At 39.8% G+C, this 27,347-nt stretch overlaps 1 protein-coding gene across 16 annotated transcripts in view; it reads left to right on the top strand.

The window, feature by feature from the left end:
• Positions 1-26,626, top strand: part of tns1b (tensin 1b) — a 113,274-nt gene extending 86,648 nt beyond the window's left edge. For 7 of the 16 annotated variants that reach the window (XM_086145387.1, XM_086145380.1, XM_086145381.1 and 4 more), the window contains 17 exons: positions 2,718-4,148; positions 5,139-5,216; positions 9,611-9,774; positions 9,849-9,987; positions 12,227-12,322; positions 13,625-13,796; positions 14,175-15,157; positions 15,530-15,616; positions 16,984-17,112; positions 18,088-18,180; positions 18,450-18,527; positions 19,366-19,434; positions 19,563-19,589; positions 20,865-21,033; positions 21,245-21,313; positions 22,500-22,529; positions 23,773-26,626. In XM_086145387.1, coding sequence (XP_086001513.1) covers positions 2,718-4,148; positions 5,139-5,216; positions 9,611-9,774; positions 9,849-9,987; positions 12,227-12,322; positions 13,625-13,796; positions 14,175-15,157; positions 15,530-15,616; positions 16,984-17,112; positions 18,088-18,180; positions 18,450-18,527; positions 19,366-19,434; positions 19,563-19,589; positions 20,865-21,033; positions 21,245-21,313; positions 22,500-22,529; positions 23,773-23,911 — 3,953 coding nt within the window. In that variant the 3' untranslated portion in view covers positions 23,912-26,626. The remainder of the gene's footprint in view (positions 1-2,717; positions 4,149-5,138; positions 5,217-9,610; positions 9,775-9,848; positions 9,988-12,226; positions 12,323-13,624; positions 13,797-14,174; positions 15,158-15,529; positions 15,617-16,983; positions 17,113-18,087; positions 18,181-18,449; positions 18,528-19,365; positions 19,435-19,562; positions 19,590-20,864; positions 21,034-21,244; positions 21,314-22,499; positions 22,530-23,772) is intronic. The other 9 variants (XM_086145390.1, XM_086145385.1, XM_086145386.1 and 6 more) reach the window with 5 other exon arrangements.
• Positions 26,627-27,347: the final 721 nt, after the last annotated feature.

Raw genomic sequence — 27,347 nt, forward strand, 5'->3', positions numbered from 1 at the left:
AGGGCGCCGTAAAGCTCCGTAAATAGAGCCCAAGGAGCTGCTGCTGCTGCTCGGGTCTAAGTTTATCACCCTGGGGGGCGTCGGAGGGGGTTTTGAATTTTAAATAGATTAAAACATTTAGATGTTTCGTTTTATTTTGGCACGTTTTTTTTTTTTTTTATCCAGCCGGACTTCTCTAGGTCTACATCTATTTTTCATGTGCTTTCTTTGACTTCATTTATTTTAGCTTATTTTTTTGTTCATTTATAAATTCAATCATTTATTGATCCTATTTACTTTTTAATTTTTTTGCTGTGAAAATTTCATATTTAAATTATCTTATATTACATTTTTATTAATTATTGTTATGTATCTTTTATATTTTATTTTTTCAATAGTATTTGCCCCTTTTATCCTGATTTCCCCTTTGTCTTCAAATTAAAATGTTTGCTGCCTTTGCCTTTTTTTATAGACTCCCTTTTCATATGTCAAAGTGCGTCACTGGTCATTTCAGATAAGAGACGCCACCATCCTACCCCGAAAAAATTTCACATTTTTTGTATTTGATAGAATTTTCAAGGTATTATTTCCTTTTTTTTATTACAGAAAAGTTTTTTTTTTTTTTAAATATGTCAGTGTGTGTGTCCAGCTGTGGCCACTAGGGGTATGAAGGGAAACCTTACGATTCCTCGAAACAATTTTTATTATTTTTCCTTTTTTTCAAAGTAAAAGCATTTTTTTTTTTGTTTAATATGTCAGTGTTTCACGTTGGGGGCATGTATTGTGAGGGGCATGACAGAACCCTCCCTTACAATTTTATAATTTTTTTCTAATAGAATTTTCAGGCTACATTTCCTTTCTTTTTCAAACTAAAAGCAATTTTGTACTATGTCAAAAGTGCGCCGCTGTGCGTTTCTGCCTTTTTTTTTTAAATAGAATTTTCCGTGTCTTTATCTGTGCCTTCCTGTTGATCTGTCAAAGTGCAATTCCAGCTGCGTCCACTAGGGGCATGACAGAAACCCCTGCCCCTCCCCGGAACAATTTTACATATTTCTTTAAATAGAATACTTTTACTCATTTTTCCTTTCTTTTTCAAAGTAAAAGCGTTTTATTTATTTTTTTTATGTCAAAATGCGTCACAGTGCGTTTCCAGCTGCGGCCACTAGGGGCATGAGTTGTACCACATCCACTTCCTGTGTGGAGGTGAGGGTCGGCTCACCTATAATTGGGGGGGGGGGGGTGGTATGCACTCAAACACACACTCACACACACACACACACGTCGGTCTTTTCCCAGCGAACTCTGGGGTGTGTTTGGTGTTTGCGTTGCTGTGGACGACGGGTGGGAGGGGGGTTCCAGCTCAGTGAGGCTGATTTTCCAGCCATGACTAAATTCCTCTGATTGGTCCACCCGACTTCCCCTCCTCCTCCTTCGGTCCAGGGTGGAGTTTGTGTTCGCTGCATCTCGACAAAAAAACACACACACGCACGCACACACACCAGGAGAGTGTTTTCAAGCCATTGCCGGTGTGTGTGTGTGTTGGTTGTGGGTGGGGGATGGGTTCTCACAGAGACAGCGAATTACTTGAATCACAATTACTGAATAGCTACCGCTAATACTAATGCTGATGCTAACACCCGCTTCCACGGGTTCCTCCATTTTGTCCGTACTTTTCCCGTTGTGCTCCAGGGGGCGCCGTGGATGCCAGCGATTCCTGTCTATACGAATAATTTGAGATTAGCGAGTGGCTTGATCTTATCTGTTGCTGCAGAAACAAGATGGCGGTGTCAGTTTTCTGTCTGTCTTCAGCGGCCATGTTTGGATGGAACTTGTGTTGTGGAATTTCGATTGTAAGCTGTTAGCTAATTTTATAAAACATTTATCGATTTGTTGATCATTTACTGATAGATTGGATTCCCTGAGACGATAGGCTATGTCGCATGTTAGCTGAGGCTAACTGTGAACTGTTAGCTGAGGCTAACCATGGACTGTTAGCCTCTGGTTTGAGTCGATGAGTGTTGAAATCACCTTAAGTAATGCTTTGTTAACATTTCCCAGATACTGAAAAAGAGTATTGTGATTGTTTAGGGAAAAAAACATGTACCTCTGCAGTATTTTAGGAATACAGCAGTGCTTTTTCCACCCTTGCAGTATTTTGCTGGGGCTTTAGCTGTCCGCTTTGTATGTTCATGAAAAAAAAAAAAAAACTGCAGCTTTATCCTATTCATGGCTCGATCAAATCCCGCTTTGCCGATATGCCGACGACACACAGATGGTACAGTTTAGGTCCGACTGGCTCCGGAGAGCTCTTGATTCCTTCGTATTTTCCTCGCGGTGCTCTGTGGAGCGTGTTCATTTCCTGGAGGTCGGGCAGGAAAAGGTCGACGGCAGGACCAGCCCGAACCTCATCGTTCTTCTATACAAGAGCCAGCCACTGCGACGAGCCTTTCATTCGTAGTTTACCTAGACCTTTGAGACCTTACTGTAGACCTTTTGGATTTTTTATATGTCATTGGATTTGTCCGCTCCCCCTTAGCGTCTCTAAATTTTTATTTACTTTGCGTTTCAACAAAGCATTTCCCTACTTTGTTAATCCATTAGCTTCCATTGCCCCTCTCATTGGTGTCATTATCGTCTCACGAGTTTGTGGCCTCGGTGTTCTCTGCGCGAGGTGAAAGTGAGATGAGATTTTGCCTAATGAGATACTGATGTTCTCTTGTTTCCCACTCTCGTTCCAGAGGTCATCCACACCCAGGGGCCCCTGGACGGCAGCCTCTATGCTAAAGTGCGGAAAAAGGAGTCTGTTGAAGGGACGGTCACCGCTAACGGGCTCCCGCCCACTGCTATCGAACATTCCCTGCCGGCGGTTGATCACGCGCTGTCGGTGAGCAGCGATTCGGGGAACTCCACCGCCTCCATCAAGACAGACCGAACAGATGAGGCAGCAACAGTCCTTCAGGCGCCTGCCGTCATCCCGCAACATGTTCCCGTGAGCGAGGAGCTGCCACCGGCCCATCATCAAGCCCCTGACGCCCAGCAGTCCATCAGTCCCCAGGAGAAACAGGAGCTGGAGCAGCTCCTGAGTGGACTGGAGGGGCCCATGCACCGACAGGGCTACCTGACCCCCTCCCAGGACTCCACTGTGGGAGGCATGCTTCACCTGGTGCCCGCCCAGGTCCATGTCAACGGTCACAACAGCATCGACCGCGAGACGGACATTCTGGATGACGAGCTGCCCACCAGCCATGAGGGCAACAGCGTGGACAGTCTGGGCACGTTCTCGTCGACCGAGGGTCGGGCCACGCCGGCGGACCTGTACTACCAGTCTGAGTCAGGTGTCAACGGGCAGGACCACCTGCTGTACCTGGAACGCACGGTTCCAGAGAAGCCCCTGGAGAAAGCCCAGCCTCAGGTTCGTGCCACTTTGGTTCACACCGATCCGGCCCCATCCTTTAACCATACCCAAAATGGTGGCACGTACCGCTCGCAAGTGTTCGCCCCAGAGCCTATGCCGCCAGCGCCTGCCCGTACTACCAGCAGCAGAGACGCCGTCCAGCGCGGTCTCAATGTCTGGCAGCGTTTCGGCGTGCCCGAGCAGCCGGTGACCGAAGGGCTTACGTTCAGCCCGCCCCCATCCATGGCGGCCAGGCCAGCCCACCAGAGTGTTCCGCAGTACCTCCACCGCCACAGCACCTCCCAGGAAGAGATCGAGCAATCCATCGAGACGCTCAACCTCCTGATGCTGGACCTGGAGCCGGGTCGCTCGCTCATGCCAAAGTCCCAAAGTGTTCCCCTGAGGGAAAACGGCGGCGTCGTGACCACGCAGCCGTCCTTCTACCAGAGCCAGAGCCGGCCATCCTACGAGGGGGATGCCGGCCCTGGCTCTGGCCACCCCCTTCAGCAACCCCAGCCGTTGCCCAGGAAGCTGATCACGCCGGAACCGACACCCAGACAGGGATTTATGTCAGTGGACAGTAATCTATCATTGCGCGGCTCGCCAGCTGCAGTCGGACACCTCCAGCTGAAGCCCATTAACACCTACCCGCCGGCGGCGCCGGCCGCAGAGCTGCCCGAGCCCCTGAGGAGTCCTGGCGCCGCCTCACCGCTGAGGGACTGTGATCCAGAAGAAGGCTTCAACGTTGAAGGTCTGGTGGCTCAGCGAGTGGCGGGTAAGAACGCGCTCACTACTAGTTTATAAAACCTATCTTTGATAGCGTCTTCTCTGGATCCATTAAAGTGGTATGATACTGCATAGTTCACAAGTTCCGCAGTACCCGCTGAACGGTGCCACCCCTTGTATTTGATCGACACATAATTTTGATCGGCGATCAAAATTCTTGTAAATTATTTCAGACGATGATTGATTTTGGAGTTCAGTCCTGACGTCAGCCATGTTTGTTTGCCCCGTGGAGTCTTTAGCACCATCCTTGCTGGTTCTGTACAGACACTCCTACTTCCTGCATTTCCCTGCAGTGCTCAGCCTCAAACAGGACGTTCACACAGGTACAACAGTAGCCGCTAAAAGACAGTACCCTGTGTATTCCATAGATACCGATCGATCGCTGATCAACTTTATCGGAAATGGTTGTCAGATGATGATTTTGCTCAACGCAATGTGAGGAGCTTACCGCACCGAGCGTGGGTATCACCTCCTCTGGAGTACAATCAATCGACTATTATATACATCCAAATTTTTTTTCAGACGACCAATTTTGGGCTTGTTCTGAACTTCTGGTGTTGCTGATTGTCAGCCATCTTTATATTTAGCAGCGCAGATGGAGTTTTGTGTCTCACTTCCTGCATGTCACTGTGGCGCTCAGGCCCAAACAGGAAGTGCGGAACAGAAGGACTTAACGCATAATTGGACTCCGTCGCTACATTAGCTTAGCATCAACGCATACGTGTTTCTCCTTGCTTACACCCCGAACAGGAAGTGCGGAACAGAGGGACTTAACGCTTAATTGGACTCCGTGGCTACATTAGCTTAGCATCAACGCGCATGTGTTTCTCCTTGCTTACACCACCACATCAGGTGGAAGATCCCTTCGCTCCCGCCGTGTACGGCACCTCATCTTCTCCACTTCCTCCCCACATCCCCATTCTCCTCCCACCCTCTCCACCTTCTCCACCTTTCCATCATCCATCTCTCCTCCACCCAGAGTTCTCAGCGCGGGTTGGGCGCGCCGCGCCCGCCGCCACCTCACCATCCGAGCGCCGCCAGCCTCACTTCCCCTGGGGTCTGTCTTTGACTCTGTGTGCCTTTTTGGTTTTGGGTGCTCCCCTCCTCTTCCTCCTCCTCCTCCTCACCTTACTAACACCTCTTCTCCATTTGCTTCTCTATTCACACGCCTTCTCGCCGTTCCAGGAGGGGGGGTGCAAAACAAGTTTAAAAACAAAGTTAAAGTTTCACAAGAAGGAGACGGAGGGGGGGAAGCACAAAGGAGCCTCTGTCCCCTGCTGAGGGGGGAGTGGTGGTGATGGGGTGGGGGTGGGGGGTCCATGTCACAAGATCCGTTTTGCCAAACTCGGAGAAGGGGGGGGGTCCTTTCACGACAGCACTATTTTTAAAGATTTACAAAGACGGACAAAAGAACAGCAGAACCAGAGGAGGAGGCAGGGAGGGAGTGGGAGAGTGGAGGAGGAAGAGAACGCAGAGGTGGTGGTGAGGAGGAGTGGAGGAGTTAGCTTGACTTTCTTTCCCACAGGCGGCGATAATCCTTGTTGTGACCGGACACAGACACGCAATGTTTAATGCCGGATTAGATAATAGATTGCAGGAGAGGAGAGGAAGCGAGGGAGGGGGATTAAGTTTCCGTAAATCCGGAAGGTGACCGGACGTCTCCCGGTAACAGCTGTGTACATGTTACGACGACACGGTTAAGTCAACTATCAACACGACCCTGAAGAACAAAGATGAGCAAAAGAGGGCTGATGTGGTTGAAGGGGTGGCTACGCTAGTTAAACAAAGGTCTCAAGGTGTAGAAAAGTAATTGTTAGCTTGGATGAATGAAAGAGCCTGCCGGAGATAGCATTAGCGTTATCGTTAGCACTAATGAGGATCGCAATTGCAAGGAAATTTAACGAAGGAAACGTTGACTATAATTAAAGAACAACAGGAACACAGCAATAATTCAGGTTATCTTTAATTGCTTTCTGCTGTTTGCCACAAATAAAACCATAATAAGGTTTCAAAAGAATACAGTATGTTTTTGAGGGTCAGGAAAATGGATCCATGGGGCTAACATTGATTTCAACAGGAAAAAGTGATTTGATTTGCAAACATTTTCAACAGTCAAAGAACAAATTAAATTTATAAGCCAAAGTTCTACTGTGCCGTTATATATTAGCTGAAATTGCAGGGGTCCAAATACAACCCCTGCTGGAACTCCTGCTAGATCAATAATGGGTCAATAAGGCAAATCTGATGAAACATAGGTGATCCCTCTTGACAAACAACAAGCAAAAAGAAAAAAATAAATATGCATATGTGTGACATTATTATGACACTATTGTAGCATCATTATTACATCATTATTTTCAGAATAATGATTTTATTGCCTACTTGTTGTCAGGCTGTTTTGAAACCAAAACAATGACAAAATCAAATTTTGAAAAAATGAAAATCGCAGCAAATTTAAGAAGAGTTTAAACAGCTCTGCATATGATTTCAATTATTAATCTAAATTAGTGTTAGTTTAACTTACATTTTATGACAAATATACTTTTTTTGTAAATTGTCTAAATTGTCTTTATTTCTCCTAAAATGAGTACATTTATATATATTTCTATATATACATAAGGAAAACATTAATCTGCATATATTATATAAATTATAAATTACAGACTCCTGCTAGATCAATAAGGGACCTGTGAAGCAAAATAGACGTAACATAGGTAATAGTTAAAAAAAAGTATATATATATGTTACATTATTATTTCAGTATTATTGCATCTTTATTTCAGAATAATCATATTATTTACTACTTGTTGTCAGGCAGTTTATAACCAAAACAATACAAAAATAAGATGTGAAATAATGAAAGAATTCAAATAAAAAAAGAATTATTAATCTAAATAGGTGTATTGTCAGTTAAACTTAAATTTTCTGACAATTGTATTTTTTCTTGTAAAGTGTCTTTATTTTTCTCAAAAAATAAATCAATATTTATATGTATTTATATAGGAGGAAAACGTTAAATTCTATCTTATATCTGTTATATGAACAGTATAAGCTGCAGGGGTCTGAACAAGAGGTGGATCGCCTTTTAGAATCCCAATGTTCCCTCAAGGAATCAGGTGAAATAGTTTCAGGTTCTGGGCTACAGCGTCCCTGAAATATCCGGGGGGTGGGAGGGGTTCCCTGCACCCCAGCTGGAAGCCATTAGCCGTCGCCATGGAAACCGCCCAGTGTTTGACAGCCCTCTGCTGCATCCGGGCTACATCTGTTTCTTGCTTCTCCAGTCGGCTCCCGCCCCCCCAGGTGGGTGGGGCTGGGTCAGGGGACGCCGTGCAAATATTTAGGGAACGCCAAGCCCCGCCTCCTCACTGCCATTACAGATGAGAGGATTTTTTATTATAGTTTTTTTTTCCTTCCTAATTTCAATTAGTTTCATCGCCAAACAGTTAGACTGTCGGCCTTTTAATCCTTAGTAGATGCTTGGTTAATAAAAATCTAATCTAATCTAATCTAATCTAATCTAATCTTCCTATAATCCTCCGTGTTCTTCTGACATTACAATTCAGTGGTTTATCCCAGATCCTATATCTGGGATGACGATCAATGGGATTAGATTAGTGTCAAATGACACACCAAGGTAATAATGAAATAAAATAAAATAAAATAAAATAAAATAAAATTAAATTAAATTAAATTAAATTAAATAATATTAAATTAAATTAAACAACAAATGAATACATTTACATACATATAAATAAGTAAACATATGAATTAAAAAAAGGCATTTTTTATTTTTAATGCAGATGTTCTGGTTCTTGTGTCTACAGTAAAACTATGATGTAATACCAGCTCTGACAAAAATGTCTCAAAAATGTCTCAATCTTTTAATTGTGGTCTTGCTGCCCCTGCATCAAATAAAGTAAACCAAAATAATGTCAAGTAAACATTTTCAAATCTTCCGGTGTCAAGTGACACCAGCTCTGACAAAGAAGAACAAGTACTTTACCCTAAAACTCTTAACAGAAGTAAAGTAAAGTAAAGTAAAGTAAAGTAAAGTAAAGTAAAGTAAAGTAAAGTAAAGTAAAGTAAAGTAAAGTAAAGTAAAGTAAAGTAAAGTAAAGTAACGTAACGTAAAGTAATGTAAAGTAAACCAAAATAATGTCAAGTAAACATTTTCAAATCTTCCAGTGTCAAGTGACACCAGCTCTGACAAAGAAGAACAAGTACTTTACCCTAAAACTCTTAACAGAAGTAAAGTAAAGTAAGGTAAAGTAAGGTAAAGTAAAGTAAAGTAAAGTAAAGTAAAGTAAAGTAAAGTAAAGTAACGTAACGTAACGTAACGTAACGTAACGTAACGTAACGTAACGTAACGTAACGTAACGTAACGTAACGTAACGTAAAGTAAAGCAAAGCAAAGTAAACATTTTTCAAAAACATCCTGCATCGATTGATACAAGCTCTGACAACAGGATGTACTTGTACTCAATCACTGCTCCAAAACTCCAGAGTCTTGCTGCACCTCACCATCAAGTAAATAAAAGTGAAGTACAGGATGAAACGTGCTCTGACCAAGAAAAGGTACAAGTACTCCATTATTTTCCACAAAGCGCTGAGCTGCGGTCTCTGGATTAGCCAAGTGGATATGAGCGTCGGGCTTAAAGGCCGAGCCAGAAGCAACCACAGTGACGTCTGGAGCCGTGTCATCCAGCTGGAGCCCCCCGCCCCCATCGGCTCCTCCGGTCCACCCCTCCAACAACCCCCCAAACCCCATTAGCCCCTCCACTACCCGTCCCAGCAGGAGAACTTCAGTACACAATGGCACATTGCACCTTTACCTGCGAGAAGGAGAAGGAGAATCACTTTATGATAATCATTTTTTTCCCCCAAATTTGGGTTCATTTTGTTTTTGCTATAATCTGGATCACTTACAGTTGAGGGGCCATTTATGCAGTATATTATATTCCATTACATAGAGTATCTTCCACTACATTGTGTAATAAATATGTAATACACATATTATTATTATTGTATGTGAGTGTGTGCATGGGCATGTGCCTTTCTAATTTCTGTACGTGAAAAAGGAATGAAAAAAATAGAATATGAATATACAACTATAAAAAAATAGTAAACAAATAAATACATATTACTTACAGTCACATTAATTAAATTAATAACATTCAATATAAAATTCTGCTAGCTAAAACAATAAAATAGATTAAAATTATGAATAAAATTCATGAAAGAAATTATATATAAAAAAATGTCTGCTAACGGTTTGTGGTTTGTTTCCAGGGTAACCTGTGTGGGCTAATGCGTGCTAGCACGTGTGCTGTGTGCGTGTGTGCGCGCTTGCACGTGCACTACTCGACCTCGCCATTTTCCGCCCTACACCGCCATATTTGTCCTCCTGCCCCCCTCGCCGTCCATCTAACCCTCCCCCGTCCTTCGTCCCAGGTGTCCAGGCTCGCACGGCGTCCCCCCTCGCCGAGCCGACCCCCCAGCCCCGTCACCGTGACGATGACCCCTCCCCGGACGGCCCCCTCCGCTCCCCGGTCCGCTGTGTTTCACCGGAGTTCGCCAACGCCATCGCCCTCAACCCCGGGGGCCGGCCAAAGGAGGTAAGGACTGGAGTGTGTCCACACCGCCATCTTCTCCATCATATCCTAACCTCTGGTCCGCGCCCATCCTGCAGAGACACATGCACAGCTACCGCGAGGCCTTCGAGGAGATGGACGGCGGGCCCGTCAGCCCGCCCCCCGTAGTCGGCGGTGAGGCGCTTCCCCAAACCCCTGCCTTCCCCACCTCGCCGCAAACCCCTTACTTCAACCTGTGTAAGTTTGCCCTTCCCCCTGGCTGAAGGCACTGTGGAGCTCACACACACACACACACACACACATGAAAAACTTTATTCTCCTTGCGTGACCTTTCAAAATAAAACCCTTAATGTCACAACAAACTAGGATTGAAGGAACCTTTTATTTTGAAAAGATAGATGGATTTTTTTTTAATGTTATCTTTTAATAAAGTCCACCTGATAGGACTTGGGGGCGGAGTTTGGGTGATGGCGGCGTCGGGGGTCGATTTCCTCTATGACCTCATTCTTGTTTTTAACCCCCCGACTTTAAATGGGGAGCAGATGAAACAGCGATCTGGTGTTTTGTACTCACACACACACACAGACGCACACACACACACACACACATCATTAAACACTAAAACTGGACCGACATATTCGGTAACATTTGCCGAGCTCGCCGGTGACCTTATCCTGGCCCCGCCCCCGCCCCCATCCCGTCCATTGGCTGAAGGCAGATCATGATCGAGATTTTTTAGTTGAAAATCCCTTTAAACTTTCAAGAAATCGAAAAAGACGACATTGCGCTGAAAACAATCTTGTTTATTACAGAATTATAATGCCGTAATAGCACTGTAATAACACTGTAATAACTGTTATACATGCAGGCTTATTGCTATATGTTTTGAATTCTCCACTTGAACTTCCTGAGAAATTAAAACAAGTTATCGAAAAGCCCAATTAGAAATTAGCTTAACTGAAGCTAGTGAACAAAGCCGTCGAGGCGCTGCTCTTGCGGATCGGAACACAGGGCACCTGAAACGGAGGTGGTTACCGTGGTTACAAGGGCGAAAGAATCGCTTTGGACTCTTCGGTAAGTGGACGAAGCTCGTCCAGTTCGTTGAGTTCCACCGTCTCGCCATGCCAGCCCTCCTTCCCCCTTCCTGGCACTGCTTTTAGCCTGAGAGTGACAAAGTAGCATCATCCCCTCTTGGGTTCCTGCTGCCGCCATGTTTGCCTGCAGCCCCCCCCCCCCCCGCCCCCCCGCCCCCCTGCCCGTCCGACTCTGTCACAGCCTGTCAATCATCCCTGGTGTGCAGGCAGAGGTGTGAGTGTGTGTGTGTGAGTGTGTGTGTGTGTGTGTGTGGGGGGGGCTATCTATAGATAGCCCAAAGTTAATAGCAGAAGAAAACTCTGGAGATGCCACTGCTCCTCCAGACCCTCCCAAGACCTACCAGCGGGGGGCAGAGTTTAGCATTTTTATGGATTAACCTGCTACTTGTTAAAATTATTATTAAAAACATATATTTTAATTTTGTATTCATATTTCACAAAAGAATTTTTAAAAATCCCATTTGAAAGGCATTTTAGTAAAAAAAAAAAAAAGAACTATTTTATTTGGCTATTCATCATAATTGTTACATCTGAAATAATTTCATGTTTTTTTTTTTAATTTGGAGCAGCAATTGCTTGGAATAAAAGCTATTTATTGTATTTTTCTGTCAGTGTTATTCAATCATTTTTTTTATTGTCCTTCCTCTAATTTTATTTTATTATCTTCTTCATTTCCATTCATATTTTTATTTTGTGTATTATGACTGTAATTATCATCTTATTTTTCATTTTACTTATTCATTTTAAAATTTGAAATATATTTAAAAAGATAGGAAATTACACTTGTATTTATTTATTTATGCATTTCCAATCTGAAGTAGATTTGAACAAAAAAATCAAATCCAGCTGCGCTCTTTTGTTACAAAAATATGTATAATTTTTTTTTTTTTTAAAAGGACAAAAGATCTCGTGTAAGCTTCTATGGAAAGAGTTTAAATCCCACCGGGCTTTTTCTTTTTGAAATTTACGTAATAATTAAAATCACATGGAAGAAACGCAAAGATATTTTTATCCCCCTTTATTTCACACAAAAGAGTCATTGACTCGTGTCCTCGCCCGGGAGTCAAGGGAACCCTGTCTCTGGTGGGAAACAGCGCCGCCCAGTGGCCGTTGGTGGTACCACATCATCTGCAGTGTTTTGGGTTGTTTCTGTTGTGTTGCACGTCGTGGTGCATGTTTGCCCCTCTGTCAGAGCATGAGGCATGGACCCCCCACACCTACGTCCTCGTGTTTTTATTTTGAAGGGTGCAGGTATTTTATGGATCCTACCTGCAGCAGGTTTGGAAATCACTGGAGTCAAAAGCAGAATGTTAGAGATGAGACTTTTCCCATTCGGCGACTTCATCCCTTTTTGATTTCTCCTCCTCTTCCTCCTCTTCCAGGCCGCTCCCCACCCGGTCTGGCCAAGACGCCCCTGTCGGCTCTGGGCTTGAAGCCCCACAACCCGGCCGACATCGTGCTCAACCAAACCGGCTCAGGTGGGTGTTTGGATTTCTGAAAGTAAATACATTCGAAAAAATAAACATAAAATACGCGTGGCGCCGGAGGTAGAGAGATCATCCTTGCAACTGAACATTCTTGGGTGGATTCCTGGCTCCTCCTATGTATGTGGAAGCGAGATGACCAGCCAATGGTCGATCCATGGTGGGTTAAATGCAGAGAACGAATTTCCCGCAAGGTATTAATAAAATATGGTAAAAAAATGAAATACAAAAAAATCCTGTCCTTTGAATCGTGATCCTCTCAAAAGTCAGCTTTATTATTAATGTACTGGCCGTATAGAGGAATGGAGAAAATGTTTCTCACAATCCCATGGTGACATGAAATTAACAAAATAATACCAATAATAATAGTAGAGTGCAAATTAGCAGTAAAGTGTACCGTTATAGTAAACAGTAACGATTAAACTATAAGGTATGAAGTATAAAGTGTGCGCAGCTACAAACTGATATTTATCTGATATATAAGTAGTACCATAATGGGATATTATGTTATATATGTTTGATCCCTTTAACACGACTCCGATCGAGCTTTCTGTGATATAACCCTCCGGGTTATGTTGCTAAAAAGCTCGTGCATCCCATAATGTCGCCCCTCCAACCACCTTTCTCTTTCTGAATTGCCGCCATGCCGCAGATGACGGGAGCGGCGAGCGACAGGAAGGTAAGGCTTTCGCCTGGGATCTGGTGTCACCTAATGGCCGGGCTGTAGATCGCAGCCGTTTGTTGTCGATCATAAATTGGGGATTTAGAAATAAAAGCAAGCGGTGGAATATTGATTAGCGATTCAAGTATTGATACCTGCGCTTGGATCAGTGTTTCCTCGTGCACACTTGCTCATTCGGTCCCGGTTGCTTCCTGCCGGGACAGGAAGTGGCAGGAACAGATAGGATCGGCTCATCATTGGTGTGACAGGTGATCAAAATAAAAGCCTAAATTTTTACTTCTTTTTTAATTCAAGTTTTTCATGCTATTTTTCTTTGAATTATTCCTTTAACCTTTTTGGCTGTGGGAGTTGTTTGGTTGTTGCAATTTTATACACAATTTTTTGATGTTTTTTTGAATCGTATTTTTCATGTTATTTACGATTTTTATCGTTTTTATTTCTATACTTTTTATTATTATTTTTATATTGATTTATATATTTTACTTTATTATTTCAAACTCCAAATATGGCTGCTGAGGCAAACTGCCATATTTGATGTGTGTCTGTAGTCCATCACCAGATAGATGGGTGAAAGGATGGTTGGAGTTTCAAATCCCTATTTCTTTCTTGCGCAGCCCCGAGGAGTTACGTTGAGTCGGTGGTGAGGTCGGCGGAGGCCGGCGTGGAGTCGGTGCCCGGTGCCCCCGATGGCGTCCCCTGCGGGCAGACGAGTCCCAGCCCCGGCCCCGAGGCCCGTGACCAGAACCCGCCGCTGTCCAGCAGCAGCCCCATCCAGGGCTCGCCCTGGTGAGGATATGGTTGAAATATGGCGGCGGCCATCTTTGAGCACAGTTAATAGAAATACGAGGTCTAACTGAAATACTGGAACAAGGAAGTGATTGTAAATATTTATTCATCAATCAATAGATTTATAGATATGAGACTAGTGTCTGGAATATGAATACAGCACCCGTTTAGTGTTGGATGGTATTCTGCATTGACCAGCTTGGTGGCAAGTAGAACCATAAAGTTCAGGAATTACTGTGATCAATGATAATAAATGATCAACATCGTGGCAATAACAGTGTTATAGGTGAATTATGATGGAATATTAATGATTAAGACAGGGCGTTTGATAAACGGTAGAAGGTGATTGGCTCATGCTTTCTGCCGTGTCTCCCCCAGTGGTGCGCCGCCAGCAGAGGGCAACGTTGGCACACTGTCCCGTCCCACTACTGATTTGTGCTCCCGGGTTCAGACCGCCGAGAGTCCCCGGCCAACACCCGTCCCCCCGCACCAGACCCCCAGCAACCCCCAGGCTTCTGACCTGGACTCCGGTCTTCCCGCCCCCTCCTACTTTGGCCAGCCTGCGCTGTCCTATCTCGGGCCCAGTTCCCAACTGGGGGGCTACGCTGCCCCCGACCCACTACGCCCTGCCTCGGAACTGTCTCGGCCGGCACTCGTCCACGGAAGCCCTCTGGCCCAGCAACGGACCCCGGTTTCCCTCCACAGCCCGGCCCCCCTGCAATATGCCTACCCGGACGGGCCTTTTGCGGTCCAGCAAGCCCCAGCAACCAATGGTCTGGAGGCTCTGGGGGTCAACGGAAGCCCCCTACCTGGGCGCCGCCTGCCTCAGGACGTCATCAGGGCGGGTCCAGAGCCTGAGAGGAGCCCGGTCCTCAGCCGGCAGCCGGTCCTCGGCCAAACCCTGCAGGGTAGCCCCGTGCTCGGCCGCCACCAGGTGTCGGTGCCGCACCTCCATGGAAGCCCCTCGCTGGGCCGCCACCCATCTGTGTCGCAGATATCCCAGAGGAGCCCCAGCCTGGACCGCCACCCCATGCACAGTGGCTGCACCACCCCCGACGACCGGCACGGCAACCTTTCCCGCCAGAGCAGCTCGTCAGGCTACCAGGGGCCTCCGACGCCCTCCTTCCCGGTTTCGCCCGCGGGGTTCCCGGAGGTGGGGCCGGCAGGGCTCCGGCAGGGGATGTCCTCACCTGCGTTCCAACCACAGCTCCCGGAGAAGAGGCGCATGTCGAGCGGGGACCGACCCAATGGCACCCTGTCCTACGGGTCACTTAATGGGAGGGTGATGTCGCCGGTGGGCGGCGGGAACAACCCTGGATACTTCCACACCCTGTCCGACTTCTCCCGCTTCAACATGACCGGTATGGAGGGGGAGCCTTTTATTTTTGTATGACCTCGAACTTATGACTTTATAAATCCAGGACAAAAACTACTGGGTGTCAAATGTGACTGAAAATTGGCTTAAAAAATCCTGAAGAACAGAATCATATCAATAAAAATCAAGAAGTTTACTTAAGGTAAAGTACTCAAAGTTTACTTAATACACCCCTAAAAGGATTATATTTTGGAGAGGAAACCGCTCTGGAAGGTTCCTCAAAGTCACTTTTGAGATCTCGCAGGATTTCTGATTTGTTTTGGAACCTCCCCTCCAAAATAAAAGTACCTGAGTGGACCACCAACTCCTGGCCACGAGATGGCGCTGTGTGCTAACTGCCTCTCTGCCTCCGTTTCAGATGGAAGCCCCGAGAGTCGGCTCAATGTCAAGTTTGTCCAAGACACGTCCAAGTTCTGGTACAAGCCGGAAATTTCCAGGGAGCAGGGTAAGGTTCCTTGACGGAACGTCGAACTGTCACGAGAACCAGAACCGTTCCCCTTTATAAAGACATCTGGTGAAATTGACCATGTCACCTGTTGTAGATGAAACTGGGTTCCCGTGGTTCTTCAAACCTTTGTGTTTTGCATCTATTTTGGGTTTTCAAACACTTTTTAAATGTCAAAATTACAGTACTTTGTACTTTGCTTTTCAAGAAGCTACCCCAGACGACCTGAGACTATCTGGAATTGCCTGAAAGTCCCTTAAAGTACCTGATAGTACCAAAAACTACTAGATGCTCCCTGACACTACCTTAAACTACCTGAAAGTACCAGAAATGATGGAAAATCACCTAAAAACTACCCGAACCTACGAGAAGCTATCAAATATTTAAAACTACCTGTAAGTACCTGAGCTACCAGACACTGCGTTAAACTCCAAAGTACCAAAAAGTTACTGAAAGAATCATAAACAATCGGAGGCTACCTTAACTAGCTGAAAGTATCAGAAGTATTCCAAACCTACCTTTAACTATGTACCAGAAAAGTACCTGTAATGATTGTAATTGGCTGAAACTACCTCCTATCTTATACTACTTGAAACTATCAGAAACAATCAGGAAAAAAAACCCTGAATCTATCTGAACATACAAGAAACCACTGGAAAATTAGCAAGAAATAATCATAATTGCACAAAATATATGCTTATGATATAAAATTTATATGTATAATATACAATATAAAATATCTTCTTTCTTTCTTCTAATAACCTCAAACTACCCGAGACTCCCTGAACCTACCTAAAATACACGCAACAATCAAATGATAACACATATATGATAATATATATATTCCAATTTTTATATTTCTTTAACACCTACATTTTCTTATGGATCTGTAGTACTTGAGCGTACCTGAAACTAGAAAGAAATACTGAACTACCTGACTACTACTAAGAACCAGGCAATCCAAAAGTAGGAGGAGCCTCTGTGACAGTTAGTCTTAGTGCAGCATGATCCCACTAATGCTACACTGGCGCCCTCTGGTGGCGAAGAGAAGAACTACAGTGTTAAATATGATACATTTATGATAAGAATATTATTTCATATTGATATACATTTGCATTGTTTATGGTATATGTCTCCTCAAATTATTGTATTTGTTGTTATGATGTGTTTATTTCATTACATATGACAATTATATGCAAGAAAAAAAAGAACCATCACAAGAAAAACACCAGGAATATGTGTGAAACATAATGTATACAAATGAGAAACACACACCTGGGCTTTGGTGTCACACTTGGGTGATCGTGGGAGATGGTGAAGGCATGTCGACATGGCAATGGGACCAACGCAGACATCTCTGCTTGCAGCCATCGGCCTGCTGAGGGACCGGGAGCCCGGAGCCTTTGTCATCCGGGACAGCAACTCGTTCCGGGGGGCCTACGGCCTCGCCATGAAGGTGGCCTCCCCCCCGCCCGGCGTGCACCACAGCAAGAAAGGTTAGTATTTCTGTCAACCTTACGGTTCAATTTTTAGCGGTGAAGAGTTCAGTCGGATTATTATTATTATTATTATTGTTATTATTATTAGTAGTATTATTTTTATTACTATTATCATTATTATTATTATTATTGAAAAATCATAAACATAATGATTTTGATTTAAAAACAGTAAATAACAATATATAGCATGAAAAATATCAAATATTATATATATATATATATATATATATGATATGATGTGGTATATATGTAATCAAATCATGCATATAATGTTATGTTATATAATGTTTATATCTTCTTCTCCTTTCGGCTTTTCCCATCCTAGAAGCAAATAGTACTGTATAATACATAAATACTTTATATAACATGTGTGTAATCGTATTTTTTTAATATATACTGTTTTTTTAAATTTTATATATCTATATACATATATACATATATACACACACACACACACATATATATATATATATATATATATATATATATATATGTATATGTATGTATATGTATATATCACACCAGGTGACATCAGCAACATACCATTATACAAATGAGCATTAATCGTAATATTCTTATTCTTATTTGGATTAGTTTTATATCTAATTTGTTTTATTTGAGAGTACTATTACTGCTTTATGAGTGAATCAGTAGATTTCATTGATTGATGTTTCTTTGTTTTTTTTTTTTCATTCCATTTATCGGGAGTTTATTCTCATTTTCTTTCAGTGCTGGTCCAATTTCATAATTTTATTAATTTCTTTTGCAAGTTATTGATTACCTGTATTTTGTTGTGTATTTGATTCACTTATTATTGGTTGGGAACTCTGAAATAGTTTATTGAGTAACTCTAATGAAGTAATTGAGTCTGTAATTTCCTGCATTGGTTTTCACCTTTTCAAACAATTAATCCAGCATTTGTCTGTCTTTGCCACACACACACACACACACACACACACACACACACACCAGGTGACATCAGCAACGAGCTGGTGAGGCACTTCCTGATCGAGAGCAGCCCCAAAGGTGTTAAGCTGAAGGGATGTCCCAACGAGCCCTACTTTGGTAAGTGTGTGTGCGAGTGCACGTGTGTGTGTGTGTGTGTGTGTATGTCTGATCTCCTGATTGTTCCCGCCATATTTGCTGAACAGACGCTCTCCAAGCCTCCCTGCTAGTTTCCCCGTCTGTGTGTGTGTGTGTATGTATGTGTGTGTGTGTGTGTGTGTGTGTGTCTGTGTTCAGATCCAAAAAGGATTCCCGTCGGTTACAGGAAATAAGTGAAGACGTTGTTAATCCCGACTCGGGGTTCTGACTGGAGTGTGTGTGTCCTGCAGGATGTCTGTCGGCGTTGGTCTACCAGCACGCCATCACCCCGCTGGCGCTGCCCTGCAAGCTGCTCATCCCCACCTCAGGTGGGTTTGCCGCTGCCACGCGGTTCATCCAACTGTAGATTCTACTCAGGACCTTCATGAGGATTTAAAATTGGAATTTAAAACTGAGATAAATGATTAAATTATAAATAAATAAATGATTTAATAAAGCCATAGATTTGTTACAATATTCATTATTTTTATGTTTTTGGTGCTGTTTTTTTTCATTATTATTCTTCTCTTTTTGATATAGTTCTATTTATTTGAATATTATTTATTTTCAGGAATGTAAATGATGGGCATTGTCTTATCTAATCTAATCTAATCAAATCTAATTATTAAATGAGTTTAAAATAACATTATCTAATCTTATGTAACTTAAAATAACCTTTGATCAACATAAAATCATTTATACAAAATAATGTAGATTAATCCAATCTAGTCTCATAATATCTTATAATCACCCATAATAATCTATACTTATCTCTGTAAAATTTATAGATAGTATACAAAATATATATAATAATATACATACTATGTAATATATAATAATATAATCTGGTTAAAAAATTAAAAGCACTCTAATCTGATTTAATCTAAAATCATCAAAATAATCATAACTCATCAAATATAGAATTAAATATACGAAACAAAATAATCTAATCTAATCTAATCTAATCTAATCTAATCTAAAATTATCTAAACCAATCTAAAATCAAACTGTATCTAACAATAACCCAACTAATCTAATCAATCTAATTCGATGTAATTTCATCAGATAGCATTGAATTAGATATTGTTGAATCTATTTGAAGAATTGTTGATAAATTATTTTTATTGTAATAATAATTGTATTGTATTGTACTTGTCGCTCTGTCAGATCTGGTGGAGGAGACGCCAGAGGTCGTGACCCCCAACCCGGCGGCTGACCGACTGAAACAGGGAGCAGGTAAGACCCACACACACACACAAACACACACACACACACACACACTCACACACACCAGCCTCAAGCGCGTGTGTGTGTGTGTGTGTGGGAATCCGCCAGCTCACCGACTGTTCTCCTTGTTACCGCAGCGTCGGCGGCCCCTGCAGGCTCCCACGGTAAATCCCGTGCGTGGCTGGAATGCACTTTATGTTTTGCTTTGTCCGCTGTCCCCCGTTTCTGGGGCCTGTGACCTCCAAATCCAGCTCGGAATGATCTAGAACCCCTTCCCCCACTACCACATGCATGGATGTTAGCATGCGTGCTAACAAACAGGAAATGTAGTTTTTTTTTTTGCATGAGCAGCAACAAAATCCACTCCAGTTGGCCCTTTTACAGATCCCGCACCTGAACGCCTCGTCCCTCCCAATTCCTATGCAAATACCCTCCATTTTTGCTTATTTTAATCTTCTTTATCAGAGCTCGGTTCTCCGGTATTCCATTTGTTCCACTGGGAGTTTCCCTGAAATTGACATATTATTTTAAAAGTCGAAGATGTTCTAGACGATCGGTTGAACATTCTCCACGTTGCGGGTGCTTTAGGTCATAAAGCTACGAACAACACAAACTTGTTTACACATTTCTAAAAAGATGTGTTTAATTTAATTTAATTTTATTCAATTTTGTTTATTTTTTTCTTATTTAGTATAATTTTAATTATACTTATTTTACAGATTTGTCATCTAATTTGTTTTGTTCATTTATTAAATTGAATATTTTTAATTTATTTTATTTAAATTTTAACAGATTTTTATTTTATTGTTTTATATATTGATATTATTCTATTCAATTGAATTTAATTTAAGTTTTCATTTTATTTTATGTATTCAATTTAATTGTATCTATTTGATTTAGTTTAGTTTTCATTATTTTACTTTGTCTATCTTTTCATTAATATGATTAAATTCATTTTTTTCAGGATTTAATTTAATTTAATTTAGTTTATTATTTTGTGGTTTTAATTCATCATAAATATATTTCTGAACTTAATTTCATTTTTGTTTATTTCATTAGATTAAGTCGGTTTTTATTTCATTTTTCAATTTTATTCTATTTAATTTTTTATTTTATTTTATTGTATTTTATTTATGTTTAGTTATTTCATTTATATTTTATGATGCAGTTTATTTGATGGATTAAGTCTTTTTTTTAGAATTACTTTAATTTAATTTAATTTAATTTAATTTCAATTCATTTCATTCTTGTCTATTCATTTTTTTTACTTCATTGAAATTAAATTAAATGTATTTTCTTTCTTTCTTTATATTCTTTATCTTATCCCATTTAAATTAACTTTATCCCCTTTGATTTAGATTTAATTCCATTTAAGCTTAATTAAGTTTTAATATAAATATATGGACTCACATTATTCTTAAAAAATCCTCCCCCCCCAGCCTGCAATGTGCTCTACATCAACTCCGTGGACATGGAGTCCCTGACGGGGCCCCAGGCCGTCGCCAAGGCGATATCTGAGACGCTGGCCGCTGCCGCCCCGCCCACCGCCACCGTCGTGCACTTCAAGGTGTCGTCGCAGGGCATCACGCTGACCGACAACCAGAGGAAGTGAGTCACCACTGCCCTCACATTTGTGAAATTGACTTATGGATTAAATTAAATTCTATTTTCATATGAACTCCTCTCATGCTTTTTTTAATTCAATTTGATTTAATTGGATTTAATTCTATCACTTTTTTTTTTTAAATTTGATTCAATATTTTTGAATTAAATTAAATTAAATTAAATTAAATCGTTGCATGTATTCTCCTCCCTGCAGGCTTTTCTTCCGGCGCCACTACCCCTGCAGCAGTGTCACCTTCTGCGACCTTGACCCCCAGGACAGGAAGTGAGCAATTAATTATGTAATAAATGAATAAACGAATAAATGAATAAAAGCACTAAATAAAACATGGACGCTAGGGGGCGCTGTGAGACCATGGCTGTCTACAAAGTTCACCACTTCCTGGTTATAAGCATGATCTTTTAACTGATATTTACTGGTTGGTATTAATTATATATTAGTACTAGTACTGCTGTCAGTACTACTACTCATAATAATAATAATAATAATAATAATAATTTATGATGATGTAATGACTATTATTATTTTGTTATTATATCAACTCAATTACATTGTTGTAATTAGGATTCCTTTTATAGTTATTATATTATTATTATAAATCTATCAATTTGAACAATTCTGAGTAACATTTTTTTTTTATGAATACGCAGATGAGCAAATATAAAAATTACTTGAATAAAAATATTGAAATGAAGGAAATAAAGCTTAATCAAAAAGTGCTGGTACTATTAATTGCACATTTTTCGAATTACTATTTACCAATTACGTTATTACTATTAGCCACTGTTATTTATTCATCGTTAGTAATTGATTATTTGTTAATTGATTATTTGTGTTAGCTTACTTACTTTACCCTTAATGCATTTGAAGTTTCTGACCCATAAAGAACTGTAGTTGATAAAGAAATAATTCAGTATAAAAAAGGATGCGTAAATCATATCAATAAAATTAATAAAAAACATATAAAAATACACAACCAGTCCCCTGACAATATTTACAAAATGTACTTTAAACATTTGAATTTGATCTTATACTTAAAAAAATACATTGCTGAAAATCTGCTGGAATTTAATTTTGGCTATGCACGCCTGACACCTGACATCTAGATTATTCACACTTCTGGTGTAATTAAATGTTATTATTTGATATCATCCTATTTTATTTTATTTTATTTTGTTTTATTTACTTATGTTTTACTTTATAATATCTTTTTTTAATTTAATTTAATTTAATGTAATTTTATTTTATTTAATTTGTTACCAAAAAGTAATTGAACCAGAGAAGGAAATAATTCACTTTTAAAAAAGGACGCGTAAATCATATCAATAAAATCATTTAAAAAAAAAAGTATCAAAATGACATCCATTTTTATTGTTCGTAAAAACAAAAAATCTGCGTTTCTATTCGTATCTCTTTGCAAGGTAAAGACGTGCATCTCTGTTCTCCACAGGTGGAGCAGGTCTGAGGGCGGAGCTGCCAAGTGAGTAACAAACTCCACACGATAAAATGAAATCTCAAAGCTGTAATTACTGCATAACAGAACAGTCGCAACAAAATGTCAATGACAAAAACTAAATTTTTATTTTCTATCACTAAAGTATATTTAAGCTTTATTTACTAAGTAATGTGCAATAATTAAACCATAATTATTTATTGACTAATAACTAATGATATGAATCAATAAAGTTGTTGATTTTTTTTCTTGCTGTTTATATTTTTTTCCAATTACTACTATTTTACCATTTTTAATGCTGCGGTAACATTTTTTTCTGTTGTTAATTGAATCTCCTCGTTGTGGGATAAATAAAGTGCATCTTACCTCATTTTATCAAAATGCAATGATTACAAAGAAAGCTGTAATAACTAAATAACAAAGTGTAATAACTAACTTTCAGAGCTGTAATTACTGCATAACTAAATGGTCATAACAAAATATCAATTAATTAAAAAAATGATGTTTTTTACAATTGAATATTAAAGCTTCATCACCTAAGTAATGTATAATGATCAAACAATAATTATTTCATGAAAAAAAATTATATTTATGTAAATATGATATGAATTAATACTTTTTCAACATTTTTCCTGCTGTTTATATATTTCTTCTTTTACTACTATTTTACTATTTTTAATGCTGCTGTAACAATAGAATTTTCCTGTCGTGGGATCAATAAAGTCCATCTTATTTGAAATAACAGTTACTTAAAACAGCGCATACTAACTTTCAAAGCTGAATTAATACATTCATTTCAAAAGATTAAATAAATATTAAAGCTGTAAATTGTAATAGCTAAATCACAATAGTACAATAACTAAATAACAAGCCTGTAATAGTGGCCTATCAGGGTGGGATTAGCTAAATAAATCCACTAACAAAACCAAAAACTATAATTATCGAATGGAAAATATAAAAAAAGATTGTCTTTGATATTTTATTAATGTAAGACGCACAATAACAAACATGTAATGAATAGATAACAAAGCTGCTATTAGTAAATATTAAAGCTGTAATAACTACATGTCATCGCAGTAATGATACAAATATCAAATCTGTAAGCTCAAAGCTTTTATTACAAGCTGTGACCTAAAAATGTAATAGCACAATAACAAAGCTATAATATCAGATAGTAAACCTGCAATAACACAACAGCACAGTTGTTATTACACAGTAACAAACCTGTAATAGCACATGCTAAGCTAGCTGAATGCTCCACCTTCCGCAGGCTGTTTGGCTTCGTTGCTCGGAAGCAGGGAAGCACAACGGACAACGTCTCCCACCTCTTCGCCGAGATGGACCCGGAGCAGCCGGCCGGCGCCATTGTCAGCTTCGTGTCCAAGATGATCGCCGCGCAGAAACGATGAGGCGCCATGTTTTTTTTTTGTTTTTTGTTTTTTTTTTCCTTTTCCCCTTTTTTTCCCCCAGTTTTCTTCCAAACCCCCCGGGTTCTTTTGAGCTCCTTCTTCTGCCGCCTTCTGCAAACCCACGGACACTTTTCCTCGCCGCCTTGTCTTCTCACGCCGGCTCCTCAGGCGAGTGTGTGTTTTGTACATAATCATAAACGGACTGAAGAGTGTGTGTGTGTGTGTGTGTGTGTGTGTGAATGTCTGTGTGCGTGAGCGCGCAAGCTTGCATGCGCTTTTCTTCTCGGACGGACTCCAGAAAGGACCAGAGGAAGTGCAGGACGAGACGGGGGCTTCTTGTGAGTGACGGGGGCGGGGCTTAGGGGTGGGAAAAAGTGGGCAGAGCATCGGTGCTCGCCGACCGCGTGGGATTGACGTCATGTGTGCAGGTGTGTGTGTTTTATTTTATTTTACTTTATTTTTTTAAGAGAAGAAGTCAAGTTGCCTGATATAAAATAACGGTGGATTGTAAATCTGTCCGGCTTCGACTGACCGACCAACCAAAGACGTTTAAAAAAAAAAAAAAAAAAAAGAAGAAAACGAAGAAGAAAAAGTGAGGGCTTGTCAGACATCTTTTTTTTTTTTTTTTTAGCAAAAAATGAAAGCGAAGAAGAAGAAGTTGAAGAAATCCCGGACGTTTGTAAATAATCTGGCGAGCGGAAGAAAAAAAAAAAAAAAAACAAACAAAAAAGAAAACGTGCCTGACGTTCTTTTATAATGCACAGCTTTCCTTTTTTAAATTTTTCTTTTTTTTTTTTAAATAACAAAACAAACAAAAACCGTCGGCGAGATGGAGCTGGTCGCGCTGCTTCGTTAGCTTTGTGTTGAGGTCTTTGGGGCGCTTATCAACATGTAATAAGGCTATAATAAGGCTTTATTATATGTTAATAGACATTTTGAAAATGATTACAAATCTATCAAATAAGAATTATCTGTGTTCCTGGATTTGACACCATAAGGAAGCTGTTTGAAAATCAGACAAAAAGAAAGTGTTCCTATATAAAAAAAATGTGGTAGTGGAAAATTGAAAAATATTTAAACTGCATTTTATGAACCAAATGTGAAAATTCATTATTTTTTTCTGGCCAAAAAATTATGATAAAAAAATTACAAGTGAAGTTTTGAAAACAAAAAAAAAAATCAAATCAGCTTCGTGTCAACATTTAAAAGAAGAAAAGATAAAATACCAAAATTAAAAATGACAGATTTGAGAAAAAAAAATCAGGAAAAAAATAGTAGTGAAAAATAAAAATCAACCACTTTGGTTTTAATTTATTTTCGTCTTCCCTCCTGGACCTCAGCGGCGCTTCACATCGGCCGGCCTCAACTGTTATAACACACACCCACTCACACACACACACACCTCAAAGTAAGCTACTCCTATAAATATATATAGAATATAGATATATAAATATATATATATTAAAAAAGGAAAAAAAAAAAACTTCCAGCGACCGTAAGATATTTATTTTTTTGCTTTACGCTAACTTGTATACGTGTGTGACAGAGATGTGTGTGTGCGCGTGTGTGTATGTGTGTGTGCGTTTGGGGCGGGGCTTCTTATTTCGTCCAAACTTTAAGGTTCTAAAGATGTAAACATTTTTTTAACCCATTTCTCTGTTTCATTGTGAACGTTTCTTTAAAATCAGAGGATTATCTTAATTTTTTTATTTTATTATTTTTTTTTCAAATTCAGTTTCCTTCCTGTAACAAAGAAATCTCAAGTTTTATCCGAAAAAAAAAACAAAAATTTAGCACTTAAAAAAGATAGAGGCGTTCCCCCGTGTCTGCTGCTGCCTTGTGTCATTAAAACTGCTGCCAACCGTCAATGTTTATTTTATTCTACTGTTAAAATTAAAGTTTAAAAGTTGAGCAGCAGCAGAACATTTGTTAGATCAAGTTTTATTTCAGGGATTAAAAAAAAAGTAACTTTGTAACACTGTAATAACACATGATCTTCATGTGTAATAACGTTGTCATTTTTTTAAAAACTAAATGCTTGCATAAAAATCAAAAGTTGTAGCTTGGAAATGAAACCCTTATTTTTTGATATATTTTTGAAAACTTTTATTTTTTTTCAATCACGCATTCGTCACTTCATCGATTTGCTGAAAATGAAGAAAAATGTGATTAAAAAATCAAAATTGGAAGCAAAAAGACTGAAAAACAATTCAGAAATGAAAAAAATAACAGCAGATTATGCAATCTTGAAAGCGGCCTGTACTCTCCTTACTAGCCTGTTCGTGAAAATAAAAAAAAATACACAAAAAAAACGAAATTACAGATGGCAAAATAAACAGGAAGTTTCCAAAGATATCCTCCTTTGAAAAAAAAGAAGAGGGAAAAATTCCTGACAATAGAACAAAAGAAAAAAAACAGCATTACATTTAAATCTGTTACTTTACAAATAGGGGTTATTACATGTGTATTACACTGTTACATAACTGATGAATATAGTAAAAATAATCATAAAAAGAAAAGAATGGCAGCCATTTATTTATTCGCCGGGGGGGGACTGTTAAAATGTGCCTGGGTTGTTTCCTGCAGAGTGTGTGTGTGTGTGTGAGTGTGTGTGTGTGTGGCCTGTATAGAAGCCTGCCCCGTCGGTTTGCTTTACTGTATGGCTTTTACTACTTCTGATGAAAAACGCATTAAAAAGCAGTACAAATACGAAATGACTCTGGATTTCCTGTGTTTTGTTTGTCAAATATCATTAATTAATCTCATGTCATCTCATGGCATATAGAAAAAAATATTTATATTTATATATATATATTCATAGACAAATCATTCAGCCCCCACTGACAGTCATACAGCAGTTCACACAGGTCATGTTATGTTTAATTCAATTCATTCTTTCTTTGCAGTTTATTTTAAATATCTTATTATTTTTAATTGAATATCATTATTTTATTCTGTCTTCATTTTTGTTCTATGAAGAGTTTTGGAATTTCATTTTTCATAAATTTTTACCACCGGGTCATGGTTAACTCTTGTTAAAATCTTTTTCTCCTGGAAACTTAAATTGATTTTCCTCAGTCCAAATGGAAGAGACCTCTTGGAATTCATTTCACAAGATTGAATTAAAAAAAAAGAAAATTAAAATATTTTATCTAATTTCTGTTTGGTTTTCTTCAATTTAATTTAACATATATTGAGTCCCTGAAACTTAGAGTACCTTATTCGCAATTGGGAGATGGATAAAATGAAATAAAATAAAATAAATGTATAAAAAAAAAAAAGAAAAATAGGGAAAAGTAAAATACAACAAAAAAAATTAAAAAATTGTAAATAAAAAGTAATCAAAAAACAAAATGTTTTTCTGTTGAAGTTCAGAGGTCTTGCAGAAGAACTGCTGCAGTACCTCTGCTCTCCACTGGATGTTAGTGTTTCTCTT

The sequence above is a fragment of the Fistularia commersonii genome, chromosome 4, assembly GCF_037954325.1.
Source record: "Fistularia commersonii isolate RoL2024-O1a breed Wild chromosome 4, RoL_Fcom_v1.0, whole genome shotgun sequence".
NCBI lineage: Eukaryota > Metazoa > Chordata > Actinopteri > Syngnathiformes > Fistulariidae > Fistularia > Fistularia commersonii.